General features: G+C 32.2%; 1 protein-coding gene across 4 annotated transcripts in view; it reads left to right on the top strand.

Annotated features, from left to right (window-relative positions):
- Positions 1-6,646: 6,646 nt before the first annotated feature.
- The window catches only part of LOC143082737 (uncharacterized), a 72,121-nt gene continuing 59,970 nt past the window's right edge, over positions 6,647-18,797 (top strand). For all 4 annotated transcript variants that reach the window (XR_012980462.1, XM_076258569.1, XM_076258570.1 and 1 more), the window contains exons 1-6: positions 6,647-6,779; positions 10,742-10,824; positions 12,679-12,902; positions 13,324-13,458; positions 16,035-16,151; positions 17,162-17,325. Coding sequence is in view for 3 of the 4 variants with exons in the window: in XM_076258569.1 (XP_076114684.1) it covers positions 6,763-6,779; positions 10,742-10,824; positions 12,679-12,902; positions 13,324-13,458; positions 16,035-16,151; positions 17,162-17,325 (740 nt within the window). In the remaining variant the exon portion in view is untranslated. The remainder of the gene's footprint in view (positions 6,780-10,741; positions 10,825-12,678; positions 12,903-13,323; positions 13,459-16,034; positions 16,152-17,161; positions 17,326-18,797) is intronic.

The following is an 18,797-nucleotide window of genomic DNA, read 5'->3' as shown; positions in this document are numbered from 1 at the left end:
TTGGTATCCAATGCAACAGTTATGCACACATTGCCACTGATAAGATTAGGAACGAATGCAAAACAACTACTATATTCCCTCATTCAATATTTATTCAAAGATTCAAACCAGATTATAAGATAATCTAACCTTTACTTATATTTCAAAATCGACAATTCGCTGAAAAACAATCTATTTTTCGTTAAAAAATCATAAATTCCATTATCTTGTCATTACTTCTGAAATCTATAGGTAAATCAGTAGACTATGCGGATCCAATTCTTGCTCCACTAAATGATGTACGCATAAGATCGTCACTGCGAACTGTTCCTTTGGCATGTGGATAATTTGAATGTGTACGTATAACACAAGCATCCCCCTGGTTTAAAACTAAAATGGCAACACCTGTTGACCCTGTGTAAGCATTTTGAGTAGCTCTGTTGTTATCAACAAATATGGCAGTGGCGGATCCAGAGGGGGGGTTCCGGGGGTCCGCACCCCCCCTTTATTTTGGCCGATCAATGCATTTGAATCGGGACATATGTTTGCACCCCCCCTGCACCCCGCCTTTGTCCTGGGCTAGCACCCCCCCTTTCGAAAATTCCTGCATCCGCCACTGTATGGTTCCGCGGGCTAGTAGCCTACATCGTTGATAGAGATTTCAAAAGAATCATAGCCGCCAATCTCCATAAATATGGTATATGTAAAAATGTATACTCCTGCGATAGGCACCGAGAATACTCTAGTATAACGATTATAGCTGCTACCCACGTTAGTTTCCACATGATCAAAGATGAGACTATGGTGTGGCCCAATGTTATTTTCGTTATGAGTCATATAGGCGTAAAAAGCCACGGTTGATTCAGTAGTGGATGCAGGAGCACCAAGTATACTTTTTGCTACAAAGGGAAATAACAACCTTTTTTTATAAATAAATGATCAAATATTGTACTTCACTGTAATAACATACTTATTATTTAATTCGAAAATTTTTATTTATGCTAAAGAATAAAAGGAGTATGTGCCCACAATACGTCTGCATCATAGCTTATAACAATAACTTGATAAGAAACAAGTATCCATCCTAATGTTGCCCCAAATCCATGATAATATGCAACATTTACTAGGTTTTTGGGACATAAAGCAATGAGAGTGTGCACGTCGTTCGACAAATTATATCTATTCAAATTACAAAAATTGAAACAGATGCAAGAAAATATTAAACATATTCTTGGATTACCTAGAAAATTTCGACTGGTATTGTATTTTAAGCTCCGATGGCATTAATTGGTGATTTGATGGTCGCAAATTAAGTTTACGCGTTACAATTGATGCCATGAAAATTAATGACGTTATCCAATCAAAATGAACGTTACAAACTTTGTTGCATTAGAATTAATCGTATTATACTAATCTAAAAAATGGGAGTCCTCATGACGTGTAAGCAACTAAATGTCACAGCACGGCCTTCAAAAAGGAATCGAACATATATATCAAATACTAGTAGTCAGATAGTAATGTCTGCATATTATCAATTTGTACAATTTTGTAATTTTAACTGCATACAAAATAAATGATCTAGTATAGAATGAAATTCATAACAGTGTAGCTATGGCCATTCATTAACTGGGGAAAATTAGGTGAACGTTCGTCTGTAATGCCCACTGCTCACGACGTACTTATCATAGAAATTTAAACTGTGAGGTCACCAAAGGTTCTAAACGCCTAAATAAAATAATTAAAAATACTAATCAGGAATAACCTTTGTAATTTGAAAATAAATAAAAATGGCCTACAACACGGAGTCTTGGCTCACACCGAACAGCAAGCTATAAAGGTTGAATACTTAAAATTCTTTACTTGATTTTTTGTTATGGTTTGACCATCAACTTTCCTAATATGATATCGCACGTTCTTTCAGATTATTTTTTTTACTTAATTGGCATGATGTCGTCTGTTTATGTAGTTCATATGTGTTTTTCGTTTCTCGTTGGTTTTCCCGTTTGAATGGTTTTACACTAGTAGTTTTGGGGCCCTCTATAACTCCGTGTTGCAGGTCGTACCTTGACCTATAATGGTTTACTTTTATGAATTATTACTTGGGAGGAGAGTTGTCTCATTGGCACTCATACCACATCTTCCTATATCTATCTATATCTATACATTTTTTTTTCAACAAAAGAATACATCACAAGAATATAAGTTTTGTAAGAAACGTGAGAAATTGTGTTGGACTTGAAGATAAGGCAAAGTGACAAATATCTGAAAGAATGAATCGTTTTATGGTATTAAACAAAGAAATCAAATGATTTTTTAATTATCCAGAACTCTTCACAAACAAAACCCACATGTATACGCATTGAATAAATACTGTAGGCCATTCTTAAATGATCACACCGTAGAAGTAGTTGTGCTCTTAATCAATGAGATATTTTGTGAATTAACCCCATCAACATAATAGTTTTTTTTACAATGGATAAACCTATTTTTTTTTATTATTATTGAATAATATCATCTCTGAACATTATTATTCTTATAAATGACACGGTTGTATGTGATGATTATAATAAATATTTAAAACAAATTCCTTTCAAGCTTTGTAAAAAGAAAGTTTCATTTTATGTATCGGAATGTGTAACAAGTGAATATTTCAATCTCCACTGGAAGGCCTCTGACAGACTGGGTGAGCATAAAATCATAGCCGTTGACAAACAAGTTACAACCTACAAACGTTTTACTGTCGACCACACTGTTATGCAATTAATTCTATATATTGACACAACATTGTTGATTCATCTATTTAATAAAATCAATGATAATATTAAAAAGTCAGAACCTTATTTCTATTTACCCGTATTATCATTTTCTTCCCGCTTTTGATTACTATAAACAGTCATTGTGTTTTCTTCGTATTCTACATTACTGAGTTTGTCGCCTACTTTGCTTAGACTTCTAGGATTAGATTGTCCGAAAACGGCTTCCGATTCGAAATGTTGACGAGTTTTAGTGCGGAAAATGTCTGAATGGTTGGTGCTTCTGTCCTTTTTGTATATGTTACACGCGAATGTCAAATGTTCAACAGTTTCTATAAGTTTTTCTGTCTTCTTTCGTTCTACCTGCAAAGTCCCCTCCACGTGTTTCAAACGATTGATTTCTTTATTTTGCTGCAGAAGAATTTCCTCGACTTTTTTTTATTTTCTGCGACTGAAGGTGGTGTTCATATTCCATTTCCCTGAATTTTGAATGAAATTTAGTCGTCAATATTTCCTCTAACTGCCTCAACATGCTCAATTTATCGAATGATATTGTACCATCTTGGTTGCTTAGTCCGCTCTTAAGGAGGCTCGAGGGTATAAAAATTTCAGAAAAAAATCAAACATTTGTTTTTCATTACAAATTTTATTTATTTCCTTTTGTAGTTGTTACTTTATCATATGGTACAAACATCTTTCAAAACAATCAATTCGTGTTGGCCCCAGATGACTTTTAAAATGTATACATCATTGAAAAAGTTCCAAATTATGGACTTTGGTGGAAAAATGCCATTTTTTGGCTTTAAAATTGAAATATCTTTTTCAACTCATCGGTGACCTATCTTTTTTAATATAATTTCCATATAAGCCGTACTTAAACTAAATTATTGTAAAATTTGAGCGATTTCTGTAATAAATTTCTTTTTTTATTTCGATATTACCTTTATTTCTCCTATTACTTCAACAGAAAAAAAACACCTTTACAAAAATGTATGCTTCTTTCGAAGGCAGATTGTGAGCGCAAATGAACGGTGACCCCACTTTTTTGTTTTATTTTTCTATTAACTATAAGATAAAGTTCATTTGTAGAAAAATATAAAGAAATCCTATATAAATGATTTAACCCGCGAACCCCCTTAAGGTCTTCACTTTTGAACGTAGACTTTACAGTCTTTAAAAGTAAGCACATACAAGTAATCTGCCAAAATAAATTCATTTTGGCACCAATTGTGTCAATGCCCTAATTCACTTGAAACAATCAGTGGAAAAAAGATAAGGTTAAGTTCTATCTTAAAATGATAAACGCATAGCTATATATAGTTATACAAACTATTCACTAAAAATCACGTACTATATCGTTGTACTACACTATTCAATAGAAAGACCACTTAAAACATCTTGAGGTGACTTCGCCTGGCCTTTTTCTACACGTACAACAAACCGCCTAATATCCCATTTAATATATTTTTAGGGGGGGGGGGGCAAGTTGTCAAAAGACTAAGGACTAGTTTAAGCTATTATTATTGACAATCGCTTGTTGATTTTTAATTTTTACTATCTAAAGTGAGTGGATTGTTATATTAATAATGTTTACTCCCCGAATCTTAAAGAAAGGGATGGGAAAAATGTTATAACTGGGAAATTGAAAAATTCTTGTTTGAACTGAAAACAACCTATGTATTAGCAGTTACAGTTGCTTCTCTTTGAGTTAAAATCTATTGCCAAGCGACATAAAATGAAAAATTAGTTAAAATAAATCACACTGAAAAGAACAGATATAGTTACTATTGGTAGAGGTACATTTAGCGTCTAATTTTTACCTCATCGTCGCTTTAGTGAGTGAAAATCTTTAGGAACGTTTGTAACAATATTTTGATTATTCAAACACGTTACCAAATTTATTTTTTGGTAGCTTCCATAAATGTTATGTATTACGGTTTTAGATGATACTCTAGCTGGTACATGTACAGGTCACTGCATAAATGAGTTGCCTTAAATCCTTCGAAAAAATCTTTCCATTTTAATATCAAATGTACATGCACATGTATTAACATTGCACTTACACGAATATATGTATTCTAACATCGTATTGCATGTCTGACTTTAGTTCGATAACCACAGTAAATTGGAAAAAAGATGAAACTACAATTTGCTTACAAAGATGCATTTTCCATCAAACACGTGAAATATAAGTAAATGACCTGATTTGCTAAGTGAAAACATTAAATATGAAGGAATTTGTCAATATTTGTCAATATATCACATTAACAAATCCTATAAACATAAAATAGACATATGACAGATCGATGTTCGATCTCTAGTCACCTGATTGACGCGGATCTTGTATATCTATAAGTAGGTTAATTATTAACTGAATATTAAATAATTTTTGTTTGTTCACAGTATGTCTTAACAATTAGTAACTGCGCTGTAGCATTACCATGCATTAGAGTTGTCCCATTGGCACTCATTCCACATTTCCTTATAGCTAATTATCAAAAGAGTGCAATATGTTTTACAAGAATGCTAAGACATATATACTTGTATTTTCTTTTGGCGACGTCTGTTACGAACATTGTGTAATTGGTGTCATAAATTTTTATTGATTTTGCAATAATGTGAGATTCCTGAATATTCATGAAATAACAATTATGTGAAAAAACGCCTAAACTTGTCGAGACTTTTGTAAATTGTCTGAAATTATCTAATTACCCGTTGGCGATTTTAGGACATAGTGATTTACAAGGAAAACAATTTCGACTTTTGAAATGCTCACAACGGCTTACTTTCTATCTTGCTTATATATTTGAAGTCCTTTGAAATATTTGCCGGAATCTTAAGTCACACTTCTTACCAAGTGTGAAGTGAAAAATCATTGACCGATAATCACAATGGAAAACAATATTGTCTTTTTTCGCGCTTCGCAAATAATTGCAGATTACGAGGACGAATCGAAAATACAATCTTGACCTTATGTTATCATGTAAGCATGTGCATTGCAAGAAAAAAATAATTAGTAAACCTTACATTTTTCTGTCCTCCCATATCCATCTATATAAACTTCTTATCAGTTTTATGCTTCCCTTCAGTTCTAAAATGCTAACTTGGCCTGACATTAAGGTTGTTGCTCGAATTTTTATAATAAATATCCAATTAAAAAATATATATATTTAAGTCCATGATGCCTGACCATGATACGTATCAAAGTCTAGTATTTGTCATAGTATTGTATTTCTACTCAATACTTGATATCTTCTTGAAGAAAATATTAATATAATTTTGCCATTTATTTTTTTATAAATTTAGTGCGTCCGATACGCTTTTCTTGAGATATTTGCACTAGGAACAATCAACCCTAAATATTTGAAATCCAAGGATGTATAGTATTTATAAAAATGTAAAAGCATTAGGAGACATACAAACAAAAGAGGCCAAAATTTATCTATAGTCAATTATCATGCCTAAACGAGTTGGAACCTTAATTTCTGAATAATTCATTTAGTATATATCATCATGTACAAGGAAGCATCACTATTAAATACTGGTCTTTGTCTACAATTTGTATATTTCTGTTACTAAGAAATCGTGTCTACAAGGATATATTATATATACGATGACCTATTGTTGCTTGAAGTTCACCCACGTAATTTGGACTCTGGTAAAAAGTTTGACCAAGGGTAATCATACCACATCTCATTATTCTTGTATATTTAGCAACATCAGACATATATTAAAAGAAGCTGTTGTTTCCCTGTCACATTGCTTTTTGTGTGAGCTATTGCAAAAAATCATTGTGGTCATTTTTGTATATGCTAATACACATCATATACACATGTATATTGTCTTAGCAGGTAATAAAATTAGTGTTTACAGGTAATAACTACAGGTGCCCGTAGGGACAATTATTTACTACCATCAAATAATAATCTGTAACCAATGGGGCGATTTTTGTCATGTTTGCGGTGGTTTGTAATACGTAAAATTTGGATCAGGAAGATATGAAATATTTAGTGGAAATAAAATAGGAGATATGAAGCGTGGAAGCAGGTATGGACTTTTAAATATTTTTAATTAGATTTTCCTGGAATTTAAACCACTTAATATTGTTATATCAACTAGAATTAAAAACAAGGCTAATTTGAAAATCGCTCTAAACCTGGGACATGCTATTGATAATTATACTATTCCTAACCCATTATTTCAGATACTCTAACTTTTGTCATACTTTGGTTTTAAATTCCTTGCATCAAGATGATAAATGTACACACTTAATAATAATAGATGGCTAAGCATTCATCAAGTTTATCGTAACATGTTACATGTAAACGTTTGTTGAGACTTTAAAATGCGTGATATATGTTATATCCACATTAAATGCACCGAATTCTTTCATTGTCGTAGTTTTCGACCGTTTTTATGAAAAGTAAATAATTTGGAAAACGTATATAAAGGAAATACGGCGATTATGAAAGCACGTCTTCTATAAAGAGTATTTGACAGCCTCTAGAGGTTGCCGTTGGTAGTTATATTGTGTAAAACTCCTCTTGATATTTCGTTTTATGCTTGAAATGAGCGTTTAAAAAGTCTAAATGCACCCTTATTATATATTTTTTAACGCAGTGACACCTTTTACACCACATTTTAAAGCCTAACGCGTCTATTAAATTGTTATTTGACAGATAATATGAATGAATACACAAATTGTCTAAATAGTTTACAGCTTTATACGTCACACATAAATCTATTTCTTAAAAAGAAGTAAGAGTTTTTGTGACCTATCCTTCAGGGGATTATGTTAAATGGTTTAATTAATCATTTGTCGTTTAAAACAGAACGAGACCAAAACGTCAAGTTTTATTATCATCGGCCTATGCGTGAAAAGTACACTATTTGTCTCCGAGCTAAATTTAAACGAAAAAAAACGCGTAAAAAACTAACATTGAGAGACCAAAAGTGATAACAAATTTAATAATTTGGTGATTTTAAATTAAAAAGCACCCGCCAATATCTCCTTAAAAATTAAGACCCTTACAAATAAGAGAAAAAGCATGTGAAGCCTACTGTATCAGGTAAAACAAATCGCAAATGTTAAATTTCTGGCACCAGGTTACACACAATATTTCCACAAATAGCCAGTACCTAATGAGTCATGGACAGAAAATTGTACCTTCAAACCTTTATACAATATATATATATATATATATATATATATATATATATATATATGTATTCTCATACATTGTTAAATGTATATTATCATGCTGGAGTAAAATATCCCTGCAATTTGACTTGTTATCCTGACAGCTAGGGCATGTGAGCTCATAATTTCTGTGCCCAAAACCGAAGAACAGAATGAGAGTTCATGTTAAAATTATGACATTTCAGTTTAACGTAAATTTGTTTCGGGCTTCACAGGGAATATAGATAAACTCATCATATAAACCCTGAAGTTCCCGTCCTTATTACATGCATATTATATACAAAACTGGTACTTACAACATGTGAATAAAGCAATCATTTTAATAAAGGTGACGGGTATAGAAGAACTGGTTGCTTAAAAATGCACTTCCATTATATTTCGATGTATTCATCGAAAAACATGTATCTTAAACATCAGTATAAGCACCCTTCACGTGTATAACTGTCACTGTACAACAGATAATACTATAGCAATACATCTACAAAGAATTTCATTTGCATGTAAATCTTATAGCATTACTGGTGTACGTATTGAGCTATAAAGCAAAGAGGATCGAAATGAAAAATACTTTGCCCTCGTCATAAATTATATTCATTTGCCATCTTTGCAAGCCAAGGGTTACGATTCTGTTTTAAAGTTAGAATTTTTGTTAGTGGTTTTCATATATTTTATTGTTATGTTATGTTTGTACTTTGATTGACTGAAGGTATTTTATATTTTCGGTTAAACCTATCGACAACCATTATAAGGAAATGATGATAGTCCGTCGGAAGGGGACGATAAATGGCTGACCCGTGTAAAGAGAGAGCCATATCTCTTGCACGTTAAAGACACCCTTGTAGATTTCGAAAAAGAGCAGTAATGCCACTACAAGGCAGCACTCGCACCCGCAAAGTGGAAAGGGATTAATATAAGTTGCAAAACTTGTTTCCCGATCCACTATAAATAAATATGTTTAAACTAAAACTAACTAAACATTATAAGATTCTGTACGAATTACAGCTTGGCTTATGTGAAAGACACCTGCTATTGTTGAAGGTATCATAAATTGCTCTCTAGTTGTATTTTGCTTGGGTAACTTTCACCCTGACGTATACCCCATATCTTTATATATTCATATACTGACAATATTAACTGCATAAAAGAAAATTGGTTGTTTAAAGAGAGGTTTTTTGGTTAGCAACTGGTCAAAGAGTGAACATGGTTGTGGTGCATCTGATTCTACGCATATGGTACTGTATGTTATAATGCTATTGGTTCCGAGTATCATGATCTTCTTGAGTGAATGTATGTACTAGGTAAATTTTATTTAAAATGTCTCTAATGAAGAATTGTATCATTGGCAATCATTTCACATCTTATTTTATTCTTACTTCTTCAGTAGATTATGAAAAATGTAAAGCGTTTTTACTAGTTAAAAGTGCCAGATTCTTCGTTTCCTGGAGTCGTTAATATAACATTAACAGTACCAAATTAACTGTACCAGGTGGGTATTTAGGCAATTAATTCATCTTTAGTGATCCTTGAGGCAAACATATGACATGCAAAATAAGTGCATATATATTTACTAGATACTCGACATGCTTGAAAATTTTAAGAAGATTATTTACACTTTGTAATGTAAATTTTAAAGTAAAAATATATATATTATATCGTCGTTTATTAGTAAACTTCTAATCATTTTGTAAATGTACCTCTTTTGTTATATATTGATCATTGTTTATATATGATATATGCCATCGTCGTATGTATGCATGTATATCGGTAAAATGACAGAAAGTCTCATGACTGAAAGTCATAAAGTTAGGATAACAAGTCACAAATAATGTGTATACAATTGTTTGAATAATTAAGAGAAAGATCTTGAAAAAATACTTTTTTATTACATATATTTATTTTATAGTTTAGGAAATAGTTCATCAGACAAGATAAATTAAAGAATTTTAATCATGCAAAAGATATATTGATTGGCACCATGAATCCGTTTAAGTATAAAGCCACTTTGAAATTTGTTTTCTTGGCCATAATTTGATCACTGCTGGTATTTTTTTTTAATTGATTTTATTATAAAAATAGTTTATCTTTCTATACAAAAGTTGAAGAAAACTACAAAAGTGCTGGAGTTGCTTTGTGAGTATACTCCATGTATTTCAACAAGCAACTGATCTGCCTACAACACCAGATTTTCTAAAGTGAATTTTCATCAATTGCGACATCTAACAGCACTTATTACCGAATATGTTCATTTGTTTTTTTTTAACTAACTATGATCAAAATGATCTGCGGCCAATGATTGGGTAGGATCTGCTTACCCATCCGGAGCACATCATGTCTCCCCGTTTTGGGGTCAAATGAGTGTTGCTCATTCTTTTCTTTCCTATTTCTGTTGTAGACTGTTGTTTGTCTTATAGTCATTTTTCGTATTAGTGTTTCTCTTCGAATTATGATATGTGATTTGGTCCTTTGGTGAAATACGTCTCCTTTAAGAATAACATACATGTATTATAATTTTAAACTCGATTTTTTTTATGACTATAAGAAAGGTTTGTCAATACTACGTGTATATAATAACATGGCTTGTTTCTGTCTTGATTCTGAAAGTCTATAAAATACAATTAGAATATTTTATTAACCCATGAAAGTTAGATTTAAAAATTTAAAAAAAAAAACAAGGTCATTGTTCATATGAATCACACCCCTGCAAAGCATAAGCAAAACAATGTTTACAAATTGCACAAAGGTGGTTAATTGATTGCTATGAAATATATGATTCATGTAAACTGATGTAAAACAACAATTTTTAATACAGGAAAGCCTCCACCAAGAGGATGCAGCGAGAGAACGGGGCAATAGAACCAGAACTACTCAAATCTAAGATCGCCATCCTTTCAGGTAAATACATATCTTTTATAAAATATTATTCATTTTTTGCATTCTTCGCATACTTTTCTATATTGTATCGACACTAATTCTATATAAAAAAAGAAATGTAAATAATTTGTTTCCTTAATGCATGCATGCTGGTCTTTGTTGGTCTTGTATGATTTTAAATTTTAGTTTATTTATATATTTCGGAGTTTAGAATGACGTCCATTATCTCTGAACTAGTACACATTATTGTTTAGGGACTAGCTGAAGCACGCCTCTGGGTGCGGGATTTTCTCGCTGTTTGGAGACCCATTGGTGGCCTTCGGCTGTTGTCTGCTCGTTGTTCGAGTTGTTGTCTCTTTGACACATTCCCGATTCCCATTCTCAATTTTGTATTATGTATATGAATACAAGGATATTTTGGTTAAATATCAATAAGAAATCAACCCAAGAAATATAAGTTACACAAAAAAAATTCAACATTCATTTTTGAATCTCAAGAATTATGTACTTCCGATTTTTCGCATGTAAACGCATAGTTCACATAAAAAAGTAGGCAATTTCACTATCGGTAGCAAAATGGGTATAAACAAAATAATATATAAAAATGTAGATATTCGTCATTTCTTTCATAAGTGTTTATGTGCAAAACTATTTAGATTTATCTTCTACTACATGTAGTTATGTAATTGGAATTTAGAATTTTAACTTTCTCATCCGGGATGTAATCAATTATGTAAGAAGAATACATGGATAAATATTTGAATCCGATATACCTATTTATTTCCACATTAAGGTGGAATAAGTTCAAAACAAGTAAATATTTATTCATTCCTCGGTAAAGTCTTGTTTAGTTATCAAAACTAGATGATTGATAACGACAATTTCATATGATTATGATAACAACATCTTCAACTGAAATATGTGGTGGACACAGGTCAATTTTAGGCTACATTAACGGCACTTTCTAATTACATTTTGTTGATTTTATTTAACTAATTTATTTTGTTTATCAGTTATTTGCTGATAATTTCCAGTACTAATTTTTATAGTGTATTGGATTTTTTTTTACCTAGTATGCTAATTACTAGTGTTCCTAACTGCACGGTAATTGCAATTAAAGTTTTGTTTTTGCAGAACTACATGTATATATGTTTCCCTTTTTTTTTTTAAATACAAGACTTATTTTGATTATCACAAAAGATGGTCAGTGAAACGATAGCCTAACATAAAAGCTCTACCACAAAAAAAACCATCTAAAAGTTAATACACGGTACTCACGAAAGTCAAAATGTCAAAAAAATATGCCAAATTATAAATCAACCCAATACAGACAACTTGTGAAAGAATTCTACAAAAACGATTAGAATTTAATATAGACATCAAATTCAAAAGTTGACAAAAACATCAAATAAAACAACAACAACCCTTTGAGATGTTCTGTTATACGAACAGACGCATTACTTTGCTATATTTTGTTATCATTCAAGGTGTTGTCAGACATCACCCCCCCCCCCCTCAACGTATGTTGTTTCTCTAGAGACATTATAAACACACAATAATTACCCAGCATGGCAATGTCTCTTTGATAAAGATGGCAAAACCCAGTTAAACAAAAAACAATAGCTTATAATAGAAAAAAAGAAAACTGCCAGGTAATAAAAGCAATGTAAGCATATTAAAGGCAAATTATTATATAAAAGAACGTTTTCCTGTCAAGCAACATATTTTTTTCAAATGAAAATTGGCATCCAACGAATAATCATTAATCCACAGTACCATCACCCTCTCAGTATCGTTATAAATATTTGGCCTGTGTTGTTGGATTGCTGTTTTATTACTCGCGACATATATTACTAACTGTTATTTGTTTCGCAGGTGGTACAGATTTAGCTGGAAATCCTTTAATAACATTTCCTATACATAGTGCCACAGACAACAAAGACTGGGAACTTGAGGGGGCATGTAAATACCTTGTATACTTGCAGGATGTTATTTTCTTAGTTATGAAGAGGAAAAGTGCGGCTTTTGTGGCTAATTTTAGACAGGGATGTACTGAAAATGTTATTACTGAGGTGGTTAAAGCTTTGGAACATCTAGAGGTGAATATCATAATCATATATTTTGGATCGAAAATTAAAATTCGTTCTGTAATCTATCTTATCTATTGGACCAGATTTACCTAAATTTTTTTTGCGTAGGTCTACTTTGACAACTTATTTTTTTTTCTAAAATATATAAATAGTCATGCACTTATATAAAATATACAAATATAATAAATGAAATTAAACATGTTATTATCGTTGAAAACTGTATACTGAACTGTAATGTATATTCTCATATTGGTACAAAAGAAACGGACTCCCATTTGCACGTCGTTAACCATTTTGACGGCCCTATATTATGTTATGACGACTTTCCGTACGTACAAATTTCAGACACGTGTATCATAAAGTTTCAAACTTAATTGCACAAGAGTTAATAATCCTGTCAAAGTCGTTTAGCATTAGTTGTATTATACAGATTGAGCGTCGAGGAGCTGTGGCAGCATTTTATATAGTCAAACCAAAGTCCAGAAGCAAAACAAGACTTCTCAAAAGACTACTTGGTCTGAAATCACAGCGGAAGGATACCGTAACGTTTGGAAATCAGTTTAAAGTAAGGCTTATGTTGTATTACATCAAGTGGAACCAAAGAAAGTATCAAGCATAAGGAAACATTTAGTTTGTAGTATTTAAAAGAATAAGCTGTTCAGTGATTTACATATAAAAATAAGAAGATGTGGTAACTATGATTGCCCATGAGACAACTCTCCACAAGAGATCAAGTGACACAGACATATGTACATTTTTAACATATATTAGAAAGACAGCGTATGGAGCAGGCTGCAATCACATTGTAACTTAGAGGTACCATCGGGTTAATGGGATCAGTCATAATATATATGAATTCAATAAATGCATTCCATGTTTATGACATAGGAATTCAAAAAGAGGAAGATCGCATATGAGCTAATTATCAGACTTAAAAATTGAACTAAAACGAATAATGAAACCTTTAAATTGTTTTATATAATCTGAGTTATTTCTGGTCAGTCTGCTTCATGAATTACGTACAATTTGGTCAGCATGAATTTATTTAAAGTTCTTTAAATTAATTTAAATGTTTTCAGTTCAAATAAAACACCATATTCGTTTAAAAGACCCCACATAAGGGACTTTCTGTAGAAAATTGTTATCTATATAATAAAGTGTTTTGGTCATTTCTTAAATGTTTGTGAGTTTTTTTCTCTAAGTCCCATATTCTAGCGAAAAATGCGTAGTACTATTTACTTTTGTACTCGCGTGACTCATGCAGAGGATGGTGTCTTCAATATGTCTCTGGCGGAGGTTTATTTAAGTCTTAGAGTACATCTCTTTAAACGGAGTCTGAAATGAACATATTAGACCGTTCTGGATTCCTGCATTAAAAAAGTTAGAATTAAGCGAAAATCTTTATTAACCACATTTGATACTAGGATTCTCTGTCCCAGACAAAAAATATTCCAAATACTGTTACAGGTGTATGTGCTATTATAGCAAAGTTAATTAGGTTCCACAAGACCAGATTGAGATATCTCAAGGAACACCATACAAACCCAGTTTTATCAGGTTTCAATTGTAGAACTACAATTAAATATCTTGGTTTATCTGGAGTTAACTCGCTTTTGGCAGAAAATGAAATATCAAATTGAATTCCTTATTTTCTATGCGTTCACGTTTTACAGGAATTATCATATATAGATTTTTATATTTTTCATAAAAGTCAAATATAGGAAGTTACCTTACATCCTACATGTCCATCATTTCAAAGTACTGAACAGAGTCAGTAGCGCTAAAAAATTCGGTTTCCCTTATAATAGTGCAACTTTATTTCCTTATTTGATACTTTGATATTTTCCACAGTTTATTGGACGCCTTTATTTCCTTATTTGATACTTTGATATTTTCCACAGTTTATTGGACGCCTTGATACTTTGATATTTTCCACAGTTTATTGGACGCCTTTATTTCCTTATTTGATACTTTGATATTTTCCACAGTTTATTGGACGCCTTTATTTCATTATTTGATACTTTGATATTTTCCACAGTTTATCGGACGCCTTTATTTCCAGGTTTGAAATGTCATAGTTCGGCTGATGATCTATGAACACTCTAAGATGGCTATATTATATCTCGAGTTCTGTTATATTTCTAGTTAATGGTATTTGAATGGCTACATATGTATATCCTAATTACTTCAATTTGTGTTTTGTTGTAGCTTCTAGCAAGAAATATAAATATGTCAAAACCTATCATGTTAATTAACTGAATATTCAGTATCAATATTCTTGTGAAACACTAAACACCACCAATATGTCACGGTTTTAAACGAAAATTACAAAAATAGCTTACCATACCGTGGTAAAAAAGGGACGGAAGAAACTTAACTGTTTTCTGCTCTTTAGTCGGATTGTTGTCTTTTTGAAACATTCCCAGTTTCCATTCCCAGTTCTGTTAAGGGATTGCCAAACTCATAAGTTATAATAAACTGCATGTAGTCAAATTTAAGTTTAATGTTGGGTTATATTATGAATAAGACTTTTTAGATATTTGATACCAATTTGGTGTGCACTGTGCGAGTCTTAGCTGGAATACCATCCAGTATGATTGAATTGAAAGTTTTAAAAAACAAAACCATAAAATATTCATAAAGTTTCAAAATCTAAATGTTTCTTACCAGATAAATCATAGAAAAATTAGGAGATGTGGTATGATTGTCAATGAGCTAATTATCAAACTGAGATATAATTTTTGATTTAGAGAGTTTTGTAACGTAAGGTCAAGCTACAATAAACAATCATGGTTAATTGGTCTATTTCATAAGAATTTTCATACAAATCTCGTCTGCTAAAACTTAACTAAAATAGTCGAAAAAAATCTTTTTATCTTCTTTTTCTTTTCATTAATTTTTCTCAAAATAGCAGTACATTTGTAAACACAGCATGGAATGCCGATTTCAAATGCCGTAAATTCATCAAATCTCCAAAACCAAACCGTACATTGTACTTTAAGATACTTTTTTAAGGTTGATACATAATGTTGGCACATACACTTTTGTGTTATTGATGTATGATACTCACAGGGTAATTGATTAAGAAATGTGGAATGCAAATATTTCAAAGTATCATAGTTGCATCGTTATCTTTTACAGACGGTTGTTGTAAAAACGCTTGTTGAACTTTATACACAAATTGAACCAAAGGAATTAACAACAGATTATGGAGGTCACCTCACATACGACCATGATGCTTGGATCTTTCTACACAAGGTAACAGTATATAAAGTCACAATCGTGTTAACTCGATGAAACAGCATCGAATAACCGTAGGAGGGTAGCATATCAAAACTGTGCTGCAATTTGTTTTCTCTCCCAAAACAGCTGCTTTCTGCAATTGAAATTAGTAATCTTCAAAACTAAATTTTGAGTCACGTAATCTCGTCTTGGTCGTCCCTCAGTAACGAGATTCCTACATTGCTATAAATTTTATTCAGTCAATGGTACTCAATTGTATGTTTCCTGTGAAATATTTTAGGAATTTTATTTCCTTATCTTTGAATGAAGGTTGTTCTCTGACGTACTATTTCTTCCATATCTTCAATATTTTTTTCTGTATTTTCTGTTACAAAGTAGGAAAGCATTGTTGTGATTTTTATGTGAAAACGTTAAAAGTTGTTCGATTTATGTCTCTTTTAATTGTCCGCCTGAACTTCCGTTGTCAGACTCCTTGTTTATCCGGAAAAGAACCACCTACATATTTGTGATTTGTTTTTATTTTACGAACGACCTACATGTAACACTGAGTGTTTCTCATTATTTGCAGATACATTGATTTATTCTTATTTTTTTATTACCAATGAAATTGTATCCCCGGATAAAATGTGGACAGTATTCAAGATCGATTGCTATATCTATAGAAAACTGTATACTCTGACCGAAGTAAATTTTCTAAAAGTGTAAATGTTCAATAATGAACCATATTGGTAGCAGGAATAAAAACAATATGCGAGTCAGGATTATTGTTATGTACTAAAACAATCTTCATTTTGTTCACTAACAGAAACCTTCTTCTTCGTAACCGTAAACTCTTCAGATTTTGCACTCAGTCTCTTACAGAACTGAAATTGGCTAATTGGTCGAAGTAATAAAACATATATAAACATTTAAATAAAGTACAACTGACTTCGTAAGTAATAATAACATGATTCTGTTCACTTGTCTATAGATAATGAGTATCTGTCTTAATGTTGTTTGATTTCATGGTCAGTAATATTTTGTAGAAAATTCTGCCCACACTCGCCCAGTCTGAAGATGTTAAGGACAGACTCCATAGTGTCAAAGACAAGGCTCTGTTAATGGCAGATTATGATACAATTAGTCACACAGCTGATCTGCTAAAGACACTCCACTGTGAACTTGAAGAGCAGTTCAATTCACTGATACGGTAAGTCAGAATAAAAGATGATCAGTTACACAATGTGCTAGTGTGCTAGTGACCTAATACGATATAAATGGGGTCGTAAATTCCATTAAATTTAATTTTAAAGAAAACAAACTAAGTACAAGACTTACAAAGCATAGAGCCTCCTGACTTGGGACAGGCGTGAAAATGCGGTTAGACATGTTTTGTTCAGCCCTCCCTCTGTACATGTACATGTACTTCTGGCCAATGTTGAATAATCAAACAAAAAGCAATACGCACAGTTCAACTCAGTTTAAAGAAGTCCGAGTCCGATGTCAAGTGAACACTTATATATATTTGCGTTTGAAGTGTTTTCTATGAACAATAATTGTAATAATGATCAACATATTTCCCACAATGTACATGTATACATATTAATCAATACATTTCAACATGTCTCTTCAATAACGGATTTGCTGTAATGTGTCGTCTAAAACGTGCCAGATCTATTTTAAGTCAGTAACCTGGAAACGTCTTTGAGCAGTTAGAAACTCAGGTTATGACCCTTCACAAAGGACGGCCTGTTGACTCTATGCGGCAAAATAAATACGCACTAAGGTACTATCCAAATGCTGAATTATATCTGATGTCTCGTGTTTGGAAAGTAGCACTCTTCCTAAGCTTAAACGAATCTTTGCAACGACCGTTTGTTTTTTCGGTATTGTTACACAATCTTTCAGACTCATATAATTTTTCCTGTTTGTGTAGTATTGTCAATTTTGATGATCCAATACCTATTAAGTTTACTGGTTGGTAGATTCTTATAGACTCTATATCATTTTTGGGCTACCTGCATTGTGTTTTTCATGATCCCAGCAGACTTATTTTCCAACTGTGTACAACATGAATTATGATCAATATTTCAAACAACTAAGGATCATTAAACAACAACAAATTAGTACATGTACTAGACACCATCTTTCTAATTACTGTCATTATATTGACAATAATGTTATTCCCAGTGGCTTATGTATTAAAGCACTGCCTCAAACTACCGGCAACCTGTCTGATACATTTCTACGTAGGTGGGATCAAACCCTATTTCATTGTTCCCTCCGTCTACTCATACTCCTTAGAGAACACTGTATTGAACATCTTAAAAACCTAACACTTCAATTTGACTCCTTGTCTCAGGCTTGCAAAACAGATCTAACAGCAAGCGAATTCGAGAACATCCAAGAGCGCCTGAGAGATATAACCAACACTAAGACCGCCACTCTCCGCTCCAAACAAAGATGCAAATTTCAACGGGATGGTACTTTTTTCCCATCCATTAGTACAAAAGAAAAAAAGAATAATAAAACCAAAAACAGACATTTTAGACGTAGACCTCAAGTCCTCAGCAACAAGATCAATACCGTTGTTAATCTTTCCAGCAAACAACTTACTGAGGACGAAACGTCATTACTATCCAGAGGCCTAAACTTTTGTCCAGTCCCATGTCCAGTGAATGA

This window comes from Mytilus galloprovincialis, chromosome 7, assembly GCF_965363235.1.
Source record: "Mytilus galloprovincialis chromosome 7, xbMytGall1.hap1.1, whole genome shotgun sequence".
In the NCBI taxonomy this organism is placed as follows: domain Eukaryota; kingdom Metazoa; phylum Mollusca; class Bivalvia; order Mytilida; family Mytilidae; genus Mytilus; species Mytilus galloprovincialis.
Note: the sequence above shows the minus strand (reverse complement) of the source record. Positions and strands in the feature narration are given on the sequence as shown.